This window comes from Paroedura picta, chromosome 1 (genome assembly GCF_049243985.1).
Source record: "Paroedura picta isolate Pp20150507F chromosome 1, Ppicta_v3.0, whole genome shotgun sequence".
Taxonomy (NCBI): domain Eukaryota; kingdom Metazoa; phylum Chordata; class Lepidosauria; order Squamata; family Gekkonidae; genus Paroedura; species Paroedura picta.
Window position 1 is genome coordinate 77,849,721 of NC_135369.1, and position 19,524 is coordinate 77,869,244.

Below are 19,524 nucleotides of genomic sequence, written 5' to 3' on the forward strand. Positions count from 1 at the left end.
TGACTCATATCTAGCTGTTCCACTGCAAAGCAACACCGCTATCCTCTGAAACTAGCTCTAAAAGGTCATGAAAGGGCCAAAGTCAGAATTGCTAGTTAGTGGAGAACATCTGAACTCAAGATGAAAGGAAAAATCTAGAGCAGCAAGGAAGTAGTGAATAGGCAGGCACTTAAATCTGTAATCAAATGCTCTTCCAGGAGTCGAAGCAGGCAACAGAAAACTGTCTAATAGCACTTAGAACAATCCACAAGACCAAACTAAAGCCCATACATTATTCCCAGATAGGCAGAGGCAGAAAAATAAAATATTAGGCAGCTAAACACAAAACAGTAACATTGTACTAAAAACGTATTTTGTAAAGCCTTGAGTGTTCTTTCCTATTATGATTAATGTAATTAGAGTAAAATATACAGATCAGGTATACCTGTAACCAAGGATGACTAAGACATTTGTCAACACTGTAACGTTTTCTCATCTTCACCTGTAGCAAATTGTTTATTAAATCGATAGCTAGAGGAAGAAGCAAATGAAAAGATAATCAGGATAAACATCTGATTTCTTGCCAGTGCCCCTCCATAATAGTTCTGAAGGGGAAATTGCATAGATCAAAGCAAAAGACTAAAGCAAAACATCCAAGAGAAAAAAGCAAAACTGTAAAAGACTGTGCATATGTGTAAATACACCATAATGGGTATATCCTGTTGAACTAGCAAAGATTACTTTGTGTGATCATACATAGAATATTTTCAAAACAATGTAGTTTAACACCTACAATTAAAAGAGTTTTATGTTCTTTGGACTGGATTATTACATCTGAAAGTTTACATTCAGTGGAAAGGTATGTCGTTAAAGGAAATTCTGACAGACAGTCTCATATAGTCGTTGGATTGTCTGTCTCACTACAGTCTGGGAAACCCAGGTTCAACTCCGCACTCTACCTTGGAAGCTAACTGGGTGGGGTTGGACCAAGTACATACTTGAAACCTACCTATCTCACAGCATAAAATGGTGGATAAGACAACAATGTAAGCTGCTGCGGGAAGAAAGGCAGGGTAATTAAGAAAATAAATAAAATAATGAACTGCAAATAGTCTGAAGAGTTCTTGGCTCTTCTGGAGGCTTCTTTATATGTGGGTCCACTCTGCCACTGCCTTTTCCCCAGTCACTTCATCACTGCTGTGCACAGTTCTATACATCATAAATGCTATGAGCTATCATCTTAGGGACCAAGTATAAGTACCGTATTTGCCGGCGTATAAGACAACCCCCCAACATTTCTACTCAAAATACAGAGTTTGTTACATTACATTACAGTACTATGGGCCACTATGGGCAGTTATGTCTATCCCAACTGAAGTGCACCTGGCGTATAGGACGACCCCCTCACTTGGAGGCATGTTTTTCAGGGGGAAAAAGTAGTCTTATATACCAGCAAATACTGTACATAGAATTTATTATGAACCAATATATTACATCCCCCCAAAAAAACTGATTACATTTACCTTCACTAGATATTTCCTTCCAGGGATTTGGTGGGTACATAAATGCTGCATTTTGGATCTGATCATTTATGTCTTCATCCTCATTAAATGGAAATGTACCACTAAGGCTCACGTAGATTATGACCCCCACTGACCACATATCCAGAGATCTGTTGTAGCCCTTACTCCTGAGTACCTCAGGGGCAAGATAAGCTGGGGTTCCCACCACAGATCGCCTGAAAGACTTCTCACCAATAATGCGTGCAAAACCAAAATCACATAGCTTCACCTGTAAAGCACATATACACCTTGATTAAATTATCACACAATGGACATACAAAAATAATGCAAAATTACAAAATACTAAAAATACTGTTTGTTTTCCATTCATACTAAATATTAATGAAAATCCTGTATTTCTGCCAAGTACACAGTCATATTTATATACTACCCACCTGAGGAAATGGCTCAGCTGATGCTAATAGTACATTTTCAGGTTTTAAATCACAGTGCACTATGTTTTTGAAGTGTAAATTCCTCAAAGCAACAAGTATCTAATAGAAAGGGGGAAAATAATATTTTCAAAAATATGTAAGTACCAAGAAGTCAGACAAAAAGTACTGAATTTTACAATGCATTGCAAGATTTCCAAGAAACCTAATGGTACGGTCAGCTGTTTTACATAATCTCATCAAATTCTTCTCCTTACTAGAGTCCCCTATATCACATGACTTTGGTTGTTATAGGTCCCTTGGTCCACACTATAACCTTTTTAGTGGTCAAAAGTCAACTACTGCCTCCCCTTTTCCTCAGAAGAAAATCTAGCTGGATCCAGCCCATGCGGTTTCACTTGGAGCATTGCCTTTTTAAAAATACATTCATGCCTGGGAGGGAGCAAAGCTAGCCCAAACTTCACGTGCCACTCTTCAATCCATTTTTTGTGAAAGGTTCCTTCTTAAGTTGTGATAGTGTAACTCTGAATATCATTAACCAACATTCAAAGCCAGTATTGCAAGGAAGAAAGTACAAGGAACACATTCAAATCTCACACATTATAAATACTCAAAAATTAAGAAAACTTGTTTATTTCTGAAGTACAGAACATAATTATTTTGATTCATGGACTCTTAAAACCATGCTTTTAAACACATAGTTTCTTCTAGCAGTACCGTTCTGTGTGACAGTACTTCATTATGGAAGACAGTTTCAAGCAGCTAGATAAAACAATACAAGCTGCTGCTACTGGGCTATGATCTCTCAATAAAGAGAGTCTCTGGATCTGCTGTGCCCACTATAAAAAATGCAACTTTAAAACAGTTTTCTAGCTAAGACTCCAGCCTATGCGAGGTAATCATTCAGACCATTCACTGTTGGCACGTGTAACGTTCTACCCAAGTGAACTGTTCTCAGCCAAAGGCTCTTGAGGAAAGTATTTATACAACTAGACAATGTAGCTATACAAAAGAATGAATGTATTGGCATTCCAGCATAATGGATTAAAATACATTGGTTAGAGTCTTTGCTATTCCCCCAAATAAATCACATGGAAATGGTTTCTGGTTGCAGTTACAGTCTAACAGACCTCCTTTGCTGATGTTAATAAAATCAGAAATAAATTTGTATAACTCATTTGTGCAGATAACCTAATATAAAAGTAATCATGTAATCCCCATATTTAGGTGTTTGCACATTTTCTCTTTTCCTCACTACTGCAGTAGGATGTGTATCAACAAATCTGAATTATAGTTCAAACAAGTACACTAGCAGTACCTGCAGCTGTGGTGGTATTAACATGTTGCTCAAATCATTTCATAGCTTTTTGAAAGAAATCACTTTGTTAAAATGAATGCAATGAATCAAAGATTTCATCTCATGTACAATTTCTGAAAGTTAATCTTTCATAAAAGCATACTCCAGCAAAGGACAAGAATTTACATTAAAAATATACCCACTTGTGTGACCATGAACTTGGTGATTCTTTCTGGAAGCCGGCTTTTTTCACTAGAGAGAATCATCTCTAACATATCGCCATGCAGTTTTTCCATCACAACAAAAACCCTCTCTGGAGTTTCAAACATACATTCCAGGTTTACAATCCCAGGGTGGTGCAAATTCTAGAGAAGTACATGAAAAACATGATACCACTGTGTATTATGAGACAAGTGAAAAAATATCTACTACAGAGAGACCCTTTTACATCTGGCTTATTATTAATTATTATATTAATAAGCTATGGCTTATTATTCAGAAACCACGCAAGTAGCCAATAAGTAATGTGTTCCAAACATTGTTATACAAAAGCCTTTTATCTTACATTAAGAAGGTACATTGTTATCTTAGAACAGGGGTAGTCAACCTGTGGTCCTCCAGATGTCCATAGACTACAATTCCCATGAGCCCCTGCTTGTGTTTGCTGGCAGCGGCTCATGGGAATTGTAGTCCATGAACATCTGAAGGACCACAGGTTGACTACCCCTGACTTAGAGTATCTAAGCAGTAAACCACATAGGCCAAAGTTGGTAATGAAAGCCATCTGAGCAAAGGCACCAACAGACAAGACTGGGGTCTGTATCTATTGGGGAGACTCCCCTGGTATGCAAAAGAAAAGAGAATTTATACATCAAAGGTAAGAAGGAGAAGCCATTTTAAAAAGACTAAGGACATAGGAATAAGTTCCATGAAGGGCATAATGTTGAGAGCGGTTAAGTGTCAGTTAAAGGAGGGGAAAGGATGGAGGCAAGAAAAACCAGCTCAGAATTTTGAGGGCAACATTTTAGAGGTGAGACTAGAGTTCTAACTGCCACCCCACTGGGTGATTCCTCATGGACCCCTAGCCTGTCACTAATTGTAAATGGTAGAACAGTAAAATCAGTCCACCCACAGCCAGGGTAGGGGTTTCTACAAATTTGGAGGGCTTCCCAAGTGTGCAGATGAACAGAACTTTGTAAAACGAGAGAGCAGCTGAGTGTTCCTTAAAAGAAAAATGGTGGGGTGCTACCTGTTTGAGCCCCTCAGTAAGGCAGAGATTCGACGGTGGGTTTTCAAAATTGTTTGTGCTCCCCATTAATCCATATAGGCCTCTGCAATGCAAGTTCACCAGATATTTCATAATGGGTTCAAATAATCCCTTTTGTACCTGCAAGATGGCCACTTCATTGCGCAGCTGACTTTCCTGTTTTGTAGGGAATCTCATTTTATCGATAACTTTAATTGCTACATCCCTTCCAGACTTCCTGTGTTTTCCTATAAATACATAAGCCAAAAACTTTGTCTAAAAACCTACCGAAAAGGATAGAGTATGAACATATTTTTGTACAGAGTTAAAAATAAATTATAATGTTCAACACATAAGCATAGTAATAGACTGCAATCGTGCCTGTCCATCCCATGTTCCTGGGGATGTTAGACAATATCTAGACCACCTAAGGAGGTGGTGAGCTCCCCCTCACTGGCAGTCTTCAAGCAAAGGTTGGATGCACACTTTTCTTGGATGCTTTAGGATGCTTAGGGCTGATCCTGTGTTGAGCAGGGGGTTGGACTAGATGGCCTGTACGGCCCCTTCCAACTCTATGATTCTGTGAATATGATTGCATATAAGCTTACACATGCAGAGCCCCACAGGGTTAGGCCCCATCTTCATGATTTGCAGAACACAAGAATTGACAGATCTCATGAAGATGACTTACACAAGATGGGTTTTAAGCACCAGCACAAATCCAGCTCATCAATGTTACATAGGGATGGGGTAGTTGTAGCCCAAAGATGGCAAAAGCCTGATTCGCATTCATACTGGGCTAAGGTCTGCATCATATCCAAATACTTCCAATTTTTTTGTTTAAAGTATATAGTATTTTGCTATCTGTTCTGAAGGTAAATGTATCCACACATTCTTACTGTAACACTGACAATAAGACATATGGCAGTGGGGGGGGGGCAAGGAGAATGGAGTATGAAAGCCTCCTTTCCCTACCCACTAGTGGTCAAAAGGAACTAAATCTTCTCTGTAAGTATAGGTTGGCATAGTGTTAATGGACTGCAACAAAAGGAATGTTGTTTCTTCTCAAAATATATTTTCCTTTGTATAATAGCACAGTTTTAAAATATATATATATAAATTCAATCAACCAGAATTTGCTTTTTGTGGTCTTCTGCACGGTATTATGGATTTCTCTAGTGTTTCAATATTCAAAGAGGCTTATTGTTCTGATTATGCTCACCGTCCCTTGAGAGGGAGATCCGTACTATTCCCATGCTATTAAGCAATTAGGCTGGGAGAAAGCATTCTGCCCACTTTTGTACAGTGAATTAATAGAACCGTCAAGATTGTAATCCACATTGCAAATTGAGCATTTTACCTTTTAGGTGCCAACATATTAAATGAAAATAAATAAAATATACAAGAACCTTGATACTAGAACACATATATATATAAATTAATAAAAGGGAAAATAAGTCAAATAAGTCTAAGAACAGAGGAAGCACTTACATGAAAGAAAAAGTTGACAAGTCTATTTAAGAGGTGTACAAAATATAAATAAAGTTTCAAGGGATACGCAGAATGCTAAAGAGAATCTACAAGGATACCATACTATTTTAAGCTATTTTAGAGGCCTAGCTAGACCTCACCTGGAGTTCCTTATTCAATACTGGTGGTCCTGTATTAAGTCAGGGTACAGTAACTGCTCTGGAAGATTGTTGCATGGAACAAGCAGGAAAGACAGAACCTGCCTTAAAGATTTAAGAATAAGTAAAAGAAGGAATCATTTTGCCTGATTCTCCCTAGTTAAATTAAAAGCCAACCTAATGGCAACATCATTTAAACATGCAGAAGATAACAAGAAAGTCAAATGAATGATAATGAACATGACAAAAGAATGCATAAGACAGGAAGTTCCTCCTGGAGGAAGAAAAGAAATTACATAGAACTGGATTATCTCACTGAGCTGCAGATATGCCTCAAGGCCCTATTGGGCCAGCAAGAAATGACAAGAAACCCACCTATATGTAGATGTCTTACCCTTGTGGCTGCAGAAACAAATTTTACAATGAAATGACAAGACAGAAACAAAGAAAACGTTAAAAGTATTAAGTTTGTTGTGCCATGCATTTCATTTGGCAGATCCATGTTTCTGTATTTATGATCAGAGACTGGCAAATTTGTTCTACTAATTTCAGAAGAAGGACACTGCAGTCACTTAACTAACCTATAGCTGAAACTGAATGTTCTTCAAAACTTACCTCCATACACAATACCAAACTGACCGGATCCCAGGACCTCATCAGCAAAGATCTGGTATACGGAACTAATATCCTAGAGGACAAGGCAGGGGAAAAGTAAGCTTTAGGGTAAATCATTTGAGATAACAACTCAAATCGACTATACAAATCTAGAAAAGAAAATTATAAGAACTGTTCTTTATGTACACTATTTATGCAATACAAAATCCATAATGTATTTCTGCAATACAAAATCCTTGAGACCGCCACAAAGACATTGTATTAAATATGTACTGGGAGTTCTGTGCTGCCCAAACACACAGGAGTGATATTCTGATCAACAGCATGGCACATGTGGAGAAAGGATTGCAGCTAAAATCCCTTTGCCACACATGCTGTGGTCATGATCAAAATATGGTCCATATGCTCCCTGGAAATACACTATTCACAATGTATGTGTGTGACTGATAGGTTCCAGTGCCGCCCTTCAGGTCTCCTAGCTAATTCCTGATTCACTGGGATATATCTAAATTCCTAGAGTTTCCAAGAGAGGATATGGGTCATCTGTAGAAAAGACCAGAGAAGGGGGGGGGGGCTGTAAGAAAAGGCTAGAGAAGGCACTCTGTCAAGTAGTCATTAGGGCTCTGTCACATACACAGAAAATTAATGATTGGATAAGGATAGGTGTAGGGAACCTATTTTAGATGGGTGAGAGGATCAAGGGAGATTCCTGAGACATCAGCTAACCTTATCTTCAAAGTATGAATCAGACTGGAGTAATATAGGGACTAAACTGATAAAGTCCATACTTCCAGTACGGAGAAGGAGATCTCAGTGTTCAGACAGCCTTTTCTAGATAAAAATCATTTCATCTCTCTTACTAGGAAAAAGAGCCTGTCAATTCTGAAACCCAGGATGGGTGAGCCTGTGCCAGTATTTATTGAAGCCAGTGGGTGGGGGGACAACTATCCCACAACACAGCAGGTCCAGTGATGTGGTCCCACCCTTGCTGTACCCCCAGGAGAAACTGGAACAGCAACAGCATTCAAAAGGCTATCAGTGCCAGCAAAGCTGTGTGGCTCCTTTAAAGAGCCTTGCCTAATAGTTGAGCTGATGGTAGCAGATCCAGACTTTGACCAGAGAAATTTCTCTGTGAGGGTTAAGGCACGCACCCCTCTGAAGTCTCACAGGAACACTCTTTCTCATGGGATTTCCTGCATAGGTGGGAGTCCAGTGACTCTTTCAAAAGGAGAGTCAGAAAATGGTCAAGGATGACACATTTGGTATCTCTCTTCAAGGCTGCAGAGAGCCCATGGTGGAAGAGAATGTAGGGCCATTTTAATCCCCTTCTCTCTCTGTATGGAGGACACAAAGCTTCCCCAAAAGGACACTAGAGGGAGCCCTGGTTCTAGGGTCCAACCTAGCAGCCCCCAGTTTCTGACAAACCCAGGAATCCTCAGTGTGGACTCAGGGAACTAGTCTGCCTCTTTTATTAAAATTACATTTAAATAAAATCTATAATCTGGAAAAAATATATCCACACATTCATCCACATAGTATCTTTATGGTAACATTTCCAGGGCTTCTTATTTTGTGGACTTTTTTCTATGACAGTAAGGGAACCTTGCCATATAAAGAACTTCTTCAGAGAAAGAAAACTCATCACATTGGGAATATGGTGTATGCCTTTAGCCTTAATTGTTTTGAAGCAAAATAGCTGTATCAAGGGAAAACAGGTGTGCCCAAATACACTTTTATTTATATTATATGACTCACCACATTTTCTTGGACCTGGCAGTTTGAAACAGAAATGCTGACAGACAGTTCTTCTGTAATGAGAAAAAAAAACATTTTTAAAATATGGAAGTATTATTAGGATAAAAGACTAGTGGCCTAACAGCAGCCAAAATTTGATGTTCCATCATCATACATGCAAGATTCATCCCAGGTCTATTTGAGAACTACTAATTAACTGCCTCCAAAGATTTCTATTGCATGCCATCCTACTCCACTAATAGCACCACTATCACATTCCTCCCATGCCTACATTGTGTGGGTGCTTTTCTTCAAATATATCGTATTAGTCAAACTCCTATGAGTTGTTTCAGGGCAGGAAAACAGCATGGGGGTGAGGATTAAATTCCCTCTCCCCAAGTACCATGGTCTTAATCCAAATTGGGCCCACATTCACCTAGGCATTAAGTTCTTAGCATAGATCTTCCAGAACACATCTACCAAAAGGACTGGCATGGACACATGGAGGATATGAAGTCTTTGTAATGTGATCAGGCCTTAAGGCTTCATTTGAGTTGGGATTCACTAGAGATAACTCTGGAATGTGTGTAATGTCTCAGCTAAGTCCTGCAGTGTGTGATGGAAAGTAGCTCTAGTACATTTTCCTCATGCCGTACTACATCCCATACACACCACAATGAAAGATATCAACAGGAGCACTATCATGTAGGCTTGAACTGAAGCACCTCTCACTTAAAGTACTGCCACCATCTCCTATGCCAGCCCTATATGCAAAAAGCCCAGTTCTATTCTAAGGGCCATTCTGCACAACAGGGAATGTTGCTAAATCTGAGCGCTATTGAAAAGCACTGCAATCAAAAGCGGCAGGTCTCAGTAACACACACAGCCATTTCTATTGAAAAAAAGTCTCTCCCACTAGTGCTGTTCTCATAATGCACAAGTTTCCGGTCTCGCCGAAATCGCAACAAAGAAGGCGATATTTTTCTGCACTTCCTCCCGCCCCTGGCCGTCAATCAAACAGAACAGCCAATTGACTGTTGTGTTCGTGCTTCCCTTTAAAAACTGTTTTTTAAAAATTGGAAAACACCAGTAGCAACACGTATTTGTTCATTCGATGTATCAGAAAGACCTTTTTCGCTGGCGTGGGAACTGGCGCGTAATCGTTTACACGCTCTTAAAGTAAAAAAAAAATCCCCGCTGTGCTATTTCTTGCCGAAATTACGGGCAGTGTCGAACAGGGGACTGTATTGTGCTTGGAAACTTTACAGACAATTGCTTGTGGAGGGATTTCAGCCAAAGAAGCATCACTTATTTGTTGCTTTTGCCGGTTTAAGGGGGGGGAAATGTCGATCACGACGGCAGAAGAACTTAAGAAGGTACGAGAACTTAGGGAGGGACATGCTTGCTACCGCTATACTGAGAGCGCACATGTCATTTTTGGATGTGTTGCAGGTTGTTCTCAAGAGTCTAGCGGGTTTTTTTAGGGGGAATCCACGAAGCGATTTTTGTGGAAGTGTTGCACAAGTGTTGCAGATTGTGTACGACGTCGTGAATAACAATAAATAAATAGCATTACACAATGGTAACACTTCAGCAACATTAACACTGTGCGGAATGGCCCTGAAAATCCATTTCTGGTACCCCCCTTGTTCGCAAGATTGCTCTCCCAACCATTCTCTCCCCTACCCCCTCCACACACACATGCAGTTTTCCATTTTGGACTCGCATAACTAGCAACCTTGGCTTTAAAGGGAAGGTATGGAGACTGAACATAAGCATATAAGTCTGTTTAAACAAAACACCAGGACAGATAAGGTTGCTTACTGACCCAGCATTCTACAAGATTGGTATGGGTAGTGGTTAGAATGTCAGAGTAAATTTTGGGAGACCCAGTCTGCTATGGGAAATTGCTGGTTCACCTTGGGCCAGTTACATGCTCTCAGCCCAGCCTATATAACAAGGTACTTGTGAAAACAAAATGTAGAAGATCATACATTAGGGGGAAATAACCTCAACATAGCTAAGCAGACACAATACAATGTTTTCTTGAACCGGGGTTTCAAGCATAGGGGGAAGAGGGAGTGCCTTTCTGTTCCTTACTGTGATCTTTCCCTTGTCCTGCAACAGTGCAAATGCTAGACTGAGGTGTGACTGGCATCAAAGCTTGACGAATAGCTTTTTCCCAGCTCTGTGCAACATCCTGTCCAACTCCAGTAGCAGCCAGAATTGGATTGTTATGGTTGCAGCCGTTGTTCTCGCCAACAAAGTATACCATAGTGTCTGTGATTATCTCAAAGCAGTGGGGGTTGCTGCCTTGAACTGCATTGGAGAAATCCCGAGGCTGAATCACCTGCAGAATTTCAGAAAGTGGGATCTCCTAGAAAAAACACAAATTGTTAAGTGTTTTGTTGTAATATATCCCCCAATAAATTGTGAATTCAGGAGGTCATAAAGTCAGAAAAATGCACTCAACAGTCATCCCAGTCAGTATGTTCATAACTATTTCAATGGAAGGAACTAGCAGTGAAATTGAATGAAACCCAACTGTTACTTCCCCTGTAAATAATGGAGCTGTAACCACCTTTAATTTCTCAAGCTACCTCATGCTAGTAGCAGCCATCTCTTCCTTCTCCATCTACACCTAGTAGCCTGATGATCCAATCTTTCCTGCAGAAGATAGCATGCCATAACTCAGACAGAAAGCAAGCTTTCCTCTTTCAAGCAAAGGTAGATAGCAATGTTTGTTTGTAATGGCACTTCCAATATTCTGCTATTCTTCTTTTTTTCCCCTAACCCTCACAATGATTCTGCAAGCTATATCTATAACCAAGAACAGTCACATCCCTTTCAGGGCCTGATATTATCATAGTCCCTCCAATCGCTCTAACCCAACATGTCTGCCACAGGTTCTGAATTTCTTGGTGTGACAGAATCTAATCTGGACACACTGGGAAAAAGAACTTCAAAACCTTTTCCCCACCCAGCCCTGTTTTCCCAATACAGAATAACCTCTGCCCCACTGAGGTAACTTGCTGATAGCCCATGAGCACAGGCATAGCACACTAGTACATGCAAATTTTCCCAATGGTACAAAAAGGGGCTTCCCAGGACAATTTCATGTCATGAATACACAACAGAGAGGAACCTTAAGCCCCATGCCACCATGTACTACAGTTCTAATCCAGTTTGGGACCAATACACCTAAGAATTCAGGTCTGAACGTGAAGTCCTAGTGCACTTCTAGGAGACAAGACCCAGAATAGACACATGACTGTGGATGAGGGGGCACAAGGACAATGAGACATGTAATTAGGCCCTTAGACTTCTCCCCCTGCACTTTCCTCTCTCCAGACAGTAACAGTTTACAGTCTCAATCATAAAATACAAAAAAGCAAATAAAAATCTTTGACCAAGAAAAATAGTGCAGCAGAACAGACAATAAAACACATTATGCTAGCTATTATTTCTTTTAAACTTTGGCCATATTTGTACCATAATTTACCTTGTAATATTTTGTTCCAGATTCATTCTGAAATAGCGTAAGACATTTGCTGTCCAACCTCCAGTAATGCCTTTTTCTCTGGAAGAAATAAAGGAGGGTGTATCACACACATCAGAACTCTGTCAGGACACTTTACTCAAGTCAGTCCCTCAGATTTCATGGACATTTATGTCTGTCGATGCTTAGGATAGCAACCTTAAAGAAAGCATTTAAAACTATGTAATTAATACTCTTAAGGATCATAAGTAGATTTGAAGTACCCTTTAACATATGAAGATAATTCCACTTCCTGATCCAAGGCAGAAGTAGGTATCAACACTGCTCCTCCAGCATTTTAAGATAACCCTGATGTGATACAGGAGTATTTATTTATTTATTAAATAAGCAAAGACCACCACACCGACTGTCTACCCCATTATGACCATTTACGCACTGGAGGTTTCATGCCGGTTTGTAGGCTGGAGTTTTAGTCATGGCAGGTTTCCCCACCTCTTTGTGCACCCACATGTGGGAGCATTTGGCCCAGTGTGCCTCGTCTGCCCCCGATCTGTGCTCCTGCATGGTAGCTGGAGCAGTGAAGTTTCCAGTGCATAAACAGTCTATATGCTACATGGACACCAGAGGGAGTAGGAAGAGAACAAAGAATGTGGTCATACCACACGTGTACTTCAGAGCCTCCCACAGAAGTTACTCAAGACAGTTGCCTTGGATAGGGATGAACAAAACTCTGCTACCACCAGGGTAGGCCGGCATTGAAAAGAAAAGCATCTTCCCCATTCCACAGCCCTTCAAGCCATCATTACTGTCAGGAGGGATGGGCATGAACTGACCCATGAAGCAAAATCCAACAGAAATTTCCATCAAATTTTAAAGCAGTCCAAGGCATGGTGGTTCACGGATAAAACAGAAAACAGAGGTTTAAATGGGCTCCATGTGACTTTAAATCCTTGTTTTCTGTTCCCTACAAAAGCTGCAAAAAACAGCTGTATTTCAGGTTGTTTAGAGGGATAGCAGAAGACAGCCCAAAACAGCTGACAGGAAGTGCCTCCCCACTACTCAGTTATTTCAAGCTGTTTTGTGCAGACAGGGAGATGGCTGCTCCTCATCACTCCGTTGTTTCAAAAGCTTTCTGCAAACCCCACTTAAAGCTACTGCAGTTCCTTTCAACAGAGTTTGTGGGAGCACAAACTGGTTCAGTTCATGAACAGATCTTCCAGTTCAGTGTGGTCCGTGGTTACCACAAACCAACACAAACAATTTTTCTTGTTTGTGCTCATCCCTAGCTGTCAGCAACAGGGGAAAGGGAAGAAAGAAAAAGGAAGGCCACAGGAGGATCCAGGGTGGGAGACCAGGCCCTCCAACTGCCTGCTGATTACAACTGTCCATAGCTGCAGCAAGATTGGCGAATTGTTCACAGCCACAGCAAAATTGGCGAATGATTTTTAAATCATGTTGCTGATTTATTTCAAAGCACATCTTTGATTTCTTATTATATTTATTTATTTAGATTTTTACTTCCTGCCACTCCCGAAGTAGGTTACAAAAAGTCCATCCATAAAAACCCTGATAAAACACCATTAAAAATATTAAAAAGCAGGACATCAAATTTACAACATATGAATAAGGAACTTGGCGGTATAAATCAACTACCCATCCCCCGCATACTAACATCCAATAGAGGAAGTGGCAAGAGGGAGCCATAACCCAACGCCAATAGATGACCCTGACGTACTGCTGGACTCCTGTACACACATAGGGTTTCTGTTAATCACTATGAAAGACATAGCTTAGCAAGCACATTGCTTTCTTGGGAGGTTCAAAATGGAGTTCTTATGAATTGCGCAGTAGTTTATAAATTCTGTTATGATAGAAATATTATGTGGACAAGAAGAGAGCTTACAGTTACTAACCAGGTTATCTCTACTAGTGTAATGGACCATCCAGCCTTCCTTGACCATCGTACTGCTCTTCCTCTTTGTGTGTTTGATTGACTGTACAACCCTCATTAATGGAATATTATTGCTTGTTGATGGGCTGTTGAAAAAACAAAAAAATTGCCTGGCTCTAATTACCAATATTTTTAAATACTCAGACAATCTATTTAATGTATTTGAAAAGCACACTTTCCTTGTCCAAAAATCCTACCTCAGCTCTCTTCTAAATACAATTATTAGTATAGTATAAGCCCAGGCTTCCTTTCTTCATGTTCTATTGCATTTCAAATTCCAACTTTCTTTTGGAAACAGGCTGTAGATCCATTTCATTGAAGGTCTGGACTGCTTCAGTTAAATCTAGATTCTTTCTGCTAGAGCATGATTCTTTGCCAGATTTACCACAGTGGTCACAGAAAGAATTCCACATATCATCTTAGGGTATCTTAATACATATGAAGTCCAGAAGCATTGCTTTATCGTCCCTCTTCTTTGGATCTCTCTAGCATTTTGAATTCTTAAGTTTGATCAAGATAACATCAAAGAGGACATTAAAAAATGTTCTGCTCCTTACTGGGGCTTTTCTATCACTTTATTTTCTGTACAGCAACAGTATTTTAACTATCTTGGAGTTCCAATATATCATCAGTTTTTCTTTTTAGCCCAGGGAAAAGCTTTACCTTTAGCAGAAACAGTGGTCTGATGTTCTAAAATCCCTTTAGCCCAGAGATTCTATCAGACATTGAATCATTAAATCTTTTTTCCTTTGGTTGTGATTTATAATCCACTCAAAGGGCTTGCTTCATAGTATCTCTTAGTACCAAATTCCTTGTCTGTTTGCTTGATTTTTATTTTTCATAGCTGGTAGGGATAAGGGAATCACATTCTCTTTAGTTAAATTTATTATTTCTGTTCTTAGGTTGTATGTATTTTATCTATACCTGGGGAATGATTTTTTAAAAATATGTAATAATTTGGGACTTGTTTTTTTATTTGTTCATGTGCTTTACACATAGGCACTCAAATTTCTGAATTGGAGCAAACCTGAAGTGAGCACTTATTATTTATTTATTTAGGCCAAACCTGAAGTGAGCACTCAGTTGGCAAAATTGTATTTTCATTACCACCCATCAGTACTAGCCAGGCACGTGACCACTCCAAGGGGCTACATCAGACTCAGCTGTGTACCCTTAGGTGTCTTGTTCCTGCACAGCAAATATCAGCAACTCCGCGTATAAGCAGATGGTTGCACTCAAGCATCCTGTGATATTGTAAGATCTCCTGAAAGCACCTCTGATTATGCATAGCATCTACTTTCTTCAGACAATTTGTACTTGAACATAATTTCATTTTCAAGCAACCTCTAGAGGGACTTGTGTGCTCTGGCCAGCTGTTTCCCTCATTATTTTAAAGTTCCAAGTTCCTTTGGTAATAGGAAAGTTCCAGTGTGTAACCGTGGTGCAGATCTTAAAAACATAGCTGGCTGGAAGAAAAGTGATTATAGCACAATTGCATGATATTCCATATTTAGCACCTGAGGCTTATTAATGCAGTCCTTATAGATACTAAATAAAAAAGAAGACTGCCATGCAATATCTTGCACACTGATGCAGATTTGTTCAGTTTAGCCTCTGCCTAAAATTGAAAGGTAGGAAGTACAGATGGAAGATACAATTTTTATCTTGGGTGGGTAAGTGAGTGAGTCAGTGAGTGTGTGTAATGTTTTTATTAAACAAAAATTATATTAATCTACTTTTTCCCCATTTTCCATTATAAAGTTGAAACATGACTTTGCCCAGGTCACCTGAGTCCATGGCTGAGCATGGATCCAAGAGCAATACTTGAACAGTTCTCTTATTTTTAATATTACAAATGGTATTACAACCTCTCAAGACAGATAAAACATAAACCCAAATTTATCCTTGTGACTGATTCCACACAGGGGTGAAAGGCTGACACTCGCATGGCAGCAGAGCTAATCCTCGCTTGCACATGACATCGGCGCATGCCCAGCCCCCTTTCCCTTTTTCACAGAGGGCGCCAACGTCGGGCCAGGACCATGCGCACAGGGAAGACTCGGGACTTCCAGATCCAGCTCCTCATCCACCCACAGGGTCCTAGCAGAGACAGAAAATGCCCCATTTGGCTCTGTGGTGCTTCGCAATGGTGCAATCCCACCTTCATAAAAGTTATCCTCCCCCCCCCCCCATGCTGCCACGGCAAAGCGCAGCAGAACTTTTCCGCCCTGACTCTGTGTATGCATATATAAATCCAGGGCAGACAGTGTCCATTGGGGGAATCTTCTCCTGTTCATACAGAGGAAGTGGCGGGGCATGCTGCCCCAACACAAGAAACCGCCGGTGGCCCAGCGTGGCCGCCACCATACATAATAGGTTGTGTACACACTAAGAAATACAAACAACCCTGTTAGAAGTCATATTCAATAAGCCAAAGTGAATTCCTTTATCCCAACATACAATTTATACATACACAAGGGAAGCTGCATTGATTCCTTATATAACTTCATTTAATTAATTGATTTGTGTTAGGATTGGAGTTTTGGCCTAAGGTCAGATGAATAACGTACTACTGTATATCTAGGTCAGCACAGTATTTTCCATCAACTTGTCTGGTTAACAAATCATTTCATTAAAATGAATTAAAATGAATTTTCATCATGACTCACAAGACTGTCGTTCCAATTGGTATAACATACATATTGCTAGGTTCCATCTTTATTAAAACTGTTTATTGAACCGTATTGTTTTTACTTAAGGCTATGAAGGCATGCCATTCAAAACCACACAGATGAGGCTTTACAGAATCGCAAGTGCCAAATCCCCAATGTAATGTCTTGATTTCACAAACCTAATGGTTTTCACAGGTTCTTCATCTTTGTCCCCATCTAGATCTGCTGGATCCATAAAAAACATTTTGTCTTCAGGAGGAGATTGTTCTTCTGCATCATCTAGGCTCCTACCACCATCACTGTTCATTTCACTGCTGTCAACCTCCATTGGAATGTCAGTATCTTGACCTGGACTAGCTGGCTCTTGTTCCCCCCCAAAAGAGAGAGAGAATGAATTGTTCCATTTTATGAACAATTAGATTAGATATGTTACAATTTGAATCAAAAAAACTTATGTGGAATCATATCATACAACTGGCAAGAGTTTTTAAAAACTTGCATCCCTGAGTTCAGATATATATATATATATATATATCAGAATTAGAAAAATCAGCCAAGTGCCCCTGCAAGGGGAGCACTGGCAGAATCATTACTTGGACGGAGTTCTCTGTTTGGCCAAGATCACCTCATGCTCTGTAGGTACTTCAGAAACAAGGCAGTTCCCCACTGGTAGAAAGTTGGCATAAGAATCATTCTTCCACCTCCTATGCCAGCTGACTCCTATTGGCTAACACAAGAATACCACAACCAAGTCTTTCCAGGCAAGGGCATGGACAGGATGGGAATCTGAAAGCACAACTCCCATTTCACTAGGTTTGTTACTAATGCAAATTTAATTTCCTGCAGGCTCAAAGAGAGCAGGGTAGCCCAGGATTGGCAGTCACAAAGGAAGTGAGAAAATAATCCTAACATTTTAGATTGATCCAGTGGCTGTCTATGCCAAAGTTCAGAAAAAGAATATGACAGCCAGCCATTATGTCCAAACACTTCATTCAACCCGCTTAAAGGTAAAGGTAAAGGTATCCCCTGTGCAAGCACCGAGTCATGTCTGACCCTTGGGGTGACGCCCTCCAGCGTTTTCATGGCAGACTCAATACGGGGTGGTTTGCCAGTGCCTTCCCCAGTCATTACCGTTTACCCCCCAGCAAGCTGGGTACTCATTTTACCAACCTCGGAAGGATGGAAGGCTGAGTCAACCTTGAGCCGGCTGCTGGGATTGAACTCCCAGCCTCATGGGCAGAGCTTTCAGACGGCTGCCTTACCATTCTGCGCCACAAGAGGCTCTTCAATCCGCTTAAAAACAGTCTTAATATAAAAGCTATGGGAAAAGATATTAGTTAGTATTTAATTAGTATTTTGGATTATACTATCAACTAAATCAATTAAATCAACTATCAACTAAAGCTAAAATATCAATCGTGGAATAGCAATCCTCCCATACAAATTATTAAACTAGCCTTGGGGGAAGGAAGACAATTGTTCAATATAGCAAAAGGACCTGATTTACCAACAACCACTACTGCATAACTCAGAATCACTTTCTCCTGTTGGTTGTGTACCAGGGTGTAGGCATGGACATCCTAGTTTCACAGGTTTATTTCGTGGGGTGGGGATGTTTATGAGAAGAGCCATGGGCCAGTGGGAGTGCATTTGCTTGGCATGCAGGTTCAATCCCCAGCATCTCCAGTTAAAGGTTTGGGCAGTAGGTGATGTGAAAGACCACTGCCTGAGACCCTGGAGAGTCACTGCCAGTCAATACTGGATTTGGGGAGTAGTCAATACTGACTTTGATGGACCAAGGGTTTGATTCAGTATAAGGCAGCTTCATGTGTTTTGCTCATTTGAATCAAGAATCACTAAATGAAACTGTTTACTACAAAGGTAATGATGACAAGTGACTTTTAAAATACTTTTTCATCAAAACAAGCTCTTAAGTGTTGAAATGGCTGTCCCAAAGTAATATAATTTTTTCCATAAAAGAATGCACATTCTAGCGCTTTGATTTTCAGTTAAAGTAGCCTATCAACTGCTGAACATCCCAAGATATTAGTCTGTTTTATTTCAGCAACGAATTATTTATTTATTTACATTATTTACAGTCTGTGTTTCTCACTGGGACTCAAGACAGCTTACACAAATTGAGTAAACACAATCAACAGACCCTTTCTAGCTCTGAGCACATTCATAATTAAAATTCTGTACAACAACCAACCAACAGATCTTGAATGAGGCAAGCATACAATTATTTCATGTTCTGTTATGCGTAGATTGCTAAAACGAAGGTCTGTAATTCAGTTACTTTTCCAAAGGTACCTGCTGAGTAGCTTAAAACATGACTGCTCTTACCTCCATTGAAAACAACTTCTCCAAGACAATCTTTAGGTACTTTAGAGGCACAACGTTTGTGACAGTTAAATCTGCAATCTAAAATGAGAAAAGTTCTAATTTAAGCCATTTTAATCTAACTTTCTCTCATCAGGGATGCAAAGCAGGTTACTATGAAAATTTCAAGTTAGTAACTACAAATACAATTTAAAGCCAGACAATCAGCAGGCTATCCAACTGATCTCAACAATATGACCCAATCTTCAGTTAAAGGCCCAGCCAAGTAACTAAATAATACATCTTGCAATAGTATAGCACAATATATGTCCCTATCATAATCAGGGACACATTGAGGACATCACTGCCAAAACAGCCTGCACACAGGCATAAGCCTGCATTAAAGGATAGGGAGTACATTATGCTTGGAAGAATGTAGCTGCCACATGAGTACGTACCAAAATAAATAGTCCCACAAGTATGCAGGTCCTAACCAGTGGTCTCCAACATGGTGCCCATGGGTGCAATCTGGTACTTTTCATGGTACCCACCAAGTATGTGTGTTTTTTGAAAATGGGTAGGACTGCTTTTTACCAGCAGAACTTCTGAATGGCCACTGATTGATTA

The 19,524-nt window shown here is 40.1% G+C and overlaps 1 protein-coding gene across 1 annotated transcript in view; it reads right to left on the reverse strand.

The window, feature by feature from the left end:
- The window catches only part of PRKD3 (protein kinase D3), a 63,521-nt gene that overhangs the window by 6,477 nt on the left and 37,520 nt on the right, over positions 1-19,524 (reverse strand). The window contains exons 7-18 of the mRNA XM_077344137.1: positions 18,922-18,999; positions 16,755-16,938; positions 13,866-13,989; positions 11,956-12,033; positions 10,554-10,830; positions 8,475-8,527; positions 6,720-6,792; positions 4,618-4,724; positions 3,434-3,595; positions 1,937-2,035; positions 1,503-1,770; positions 425-510 (exon numbers count right to left, since the gene is read on the reverse strand). Of these exons, the coding sequence (XP_077200252.1) occupies positions 425-510; positions 1,503-1,770; positions 1,937-2,035; positions 3,434-3,595; positions 4,618-4,724; positions 6,720-6,792; positions 8,475-8,527; positions 10,554-10,830; positions 11,956-12,033; positions 13,866-13,989; positions 16,755-16,938; positions 18,922-18,999 (1,589 nt within the window). The remainder of the gene's footprint in view (positions 1-424; positions 511-1,502; positions 1,771-1,936; positions 2,036-3,433; positions 3,596-4,617; positions 4,725-6,719; positions 6,793-8,474; positions 8,528-10,553; positions 10,831-11,955; positions 12,034-13,865; positions 13,990-16,754; positions 16,939-18,921; positions 19,000-19,524) is intronic.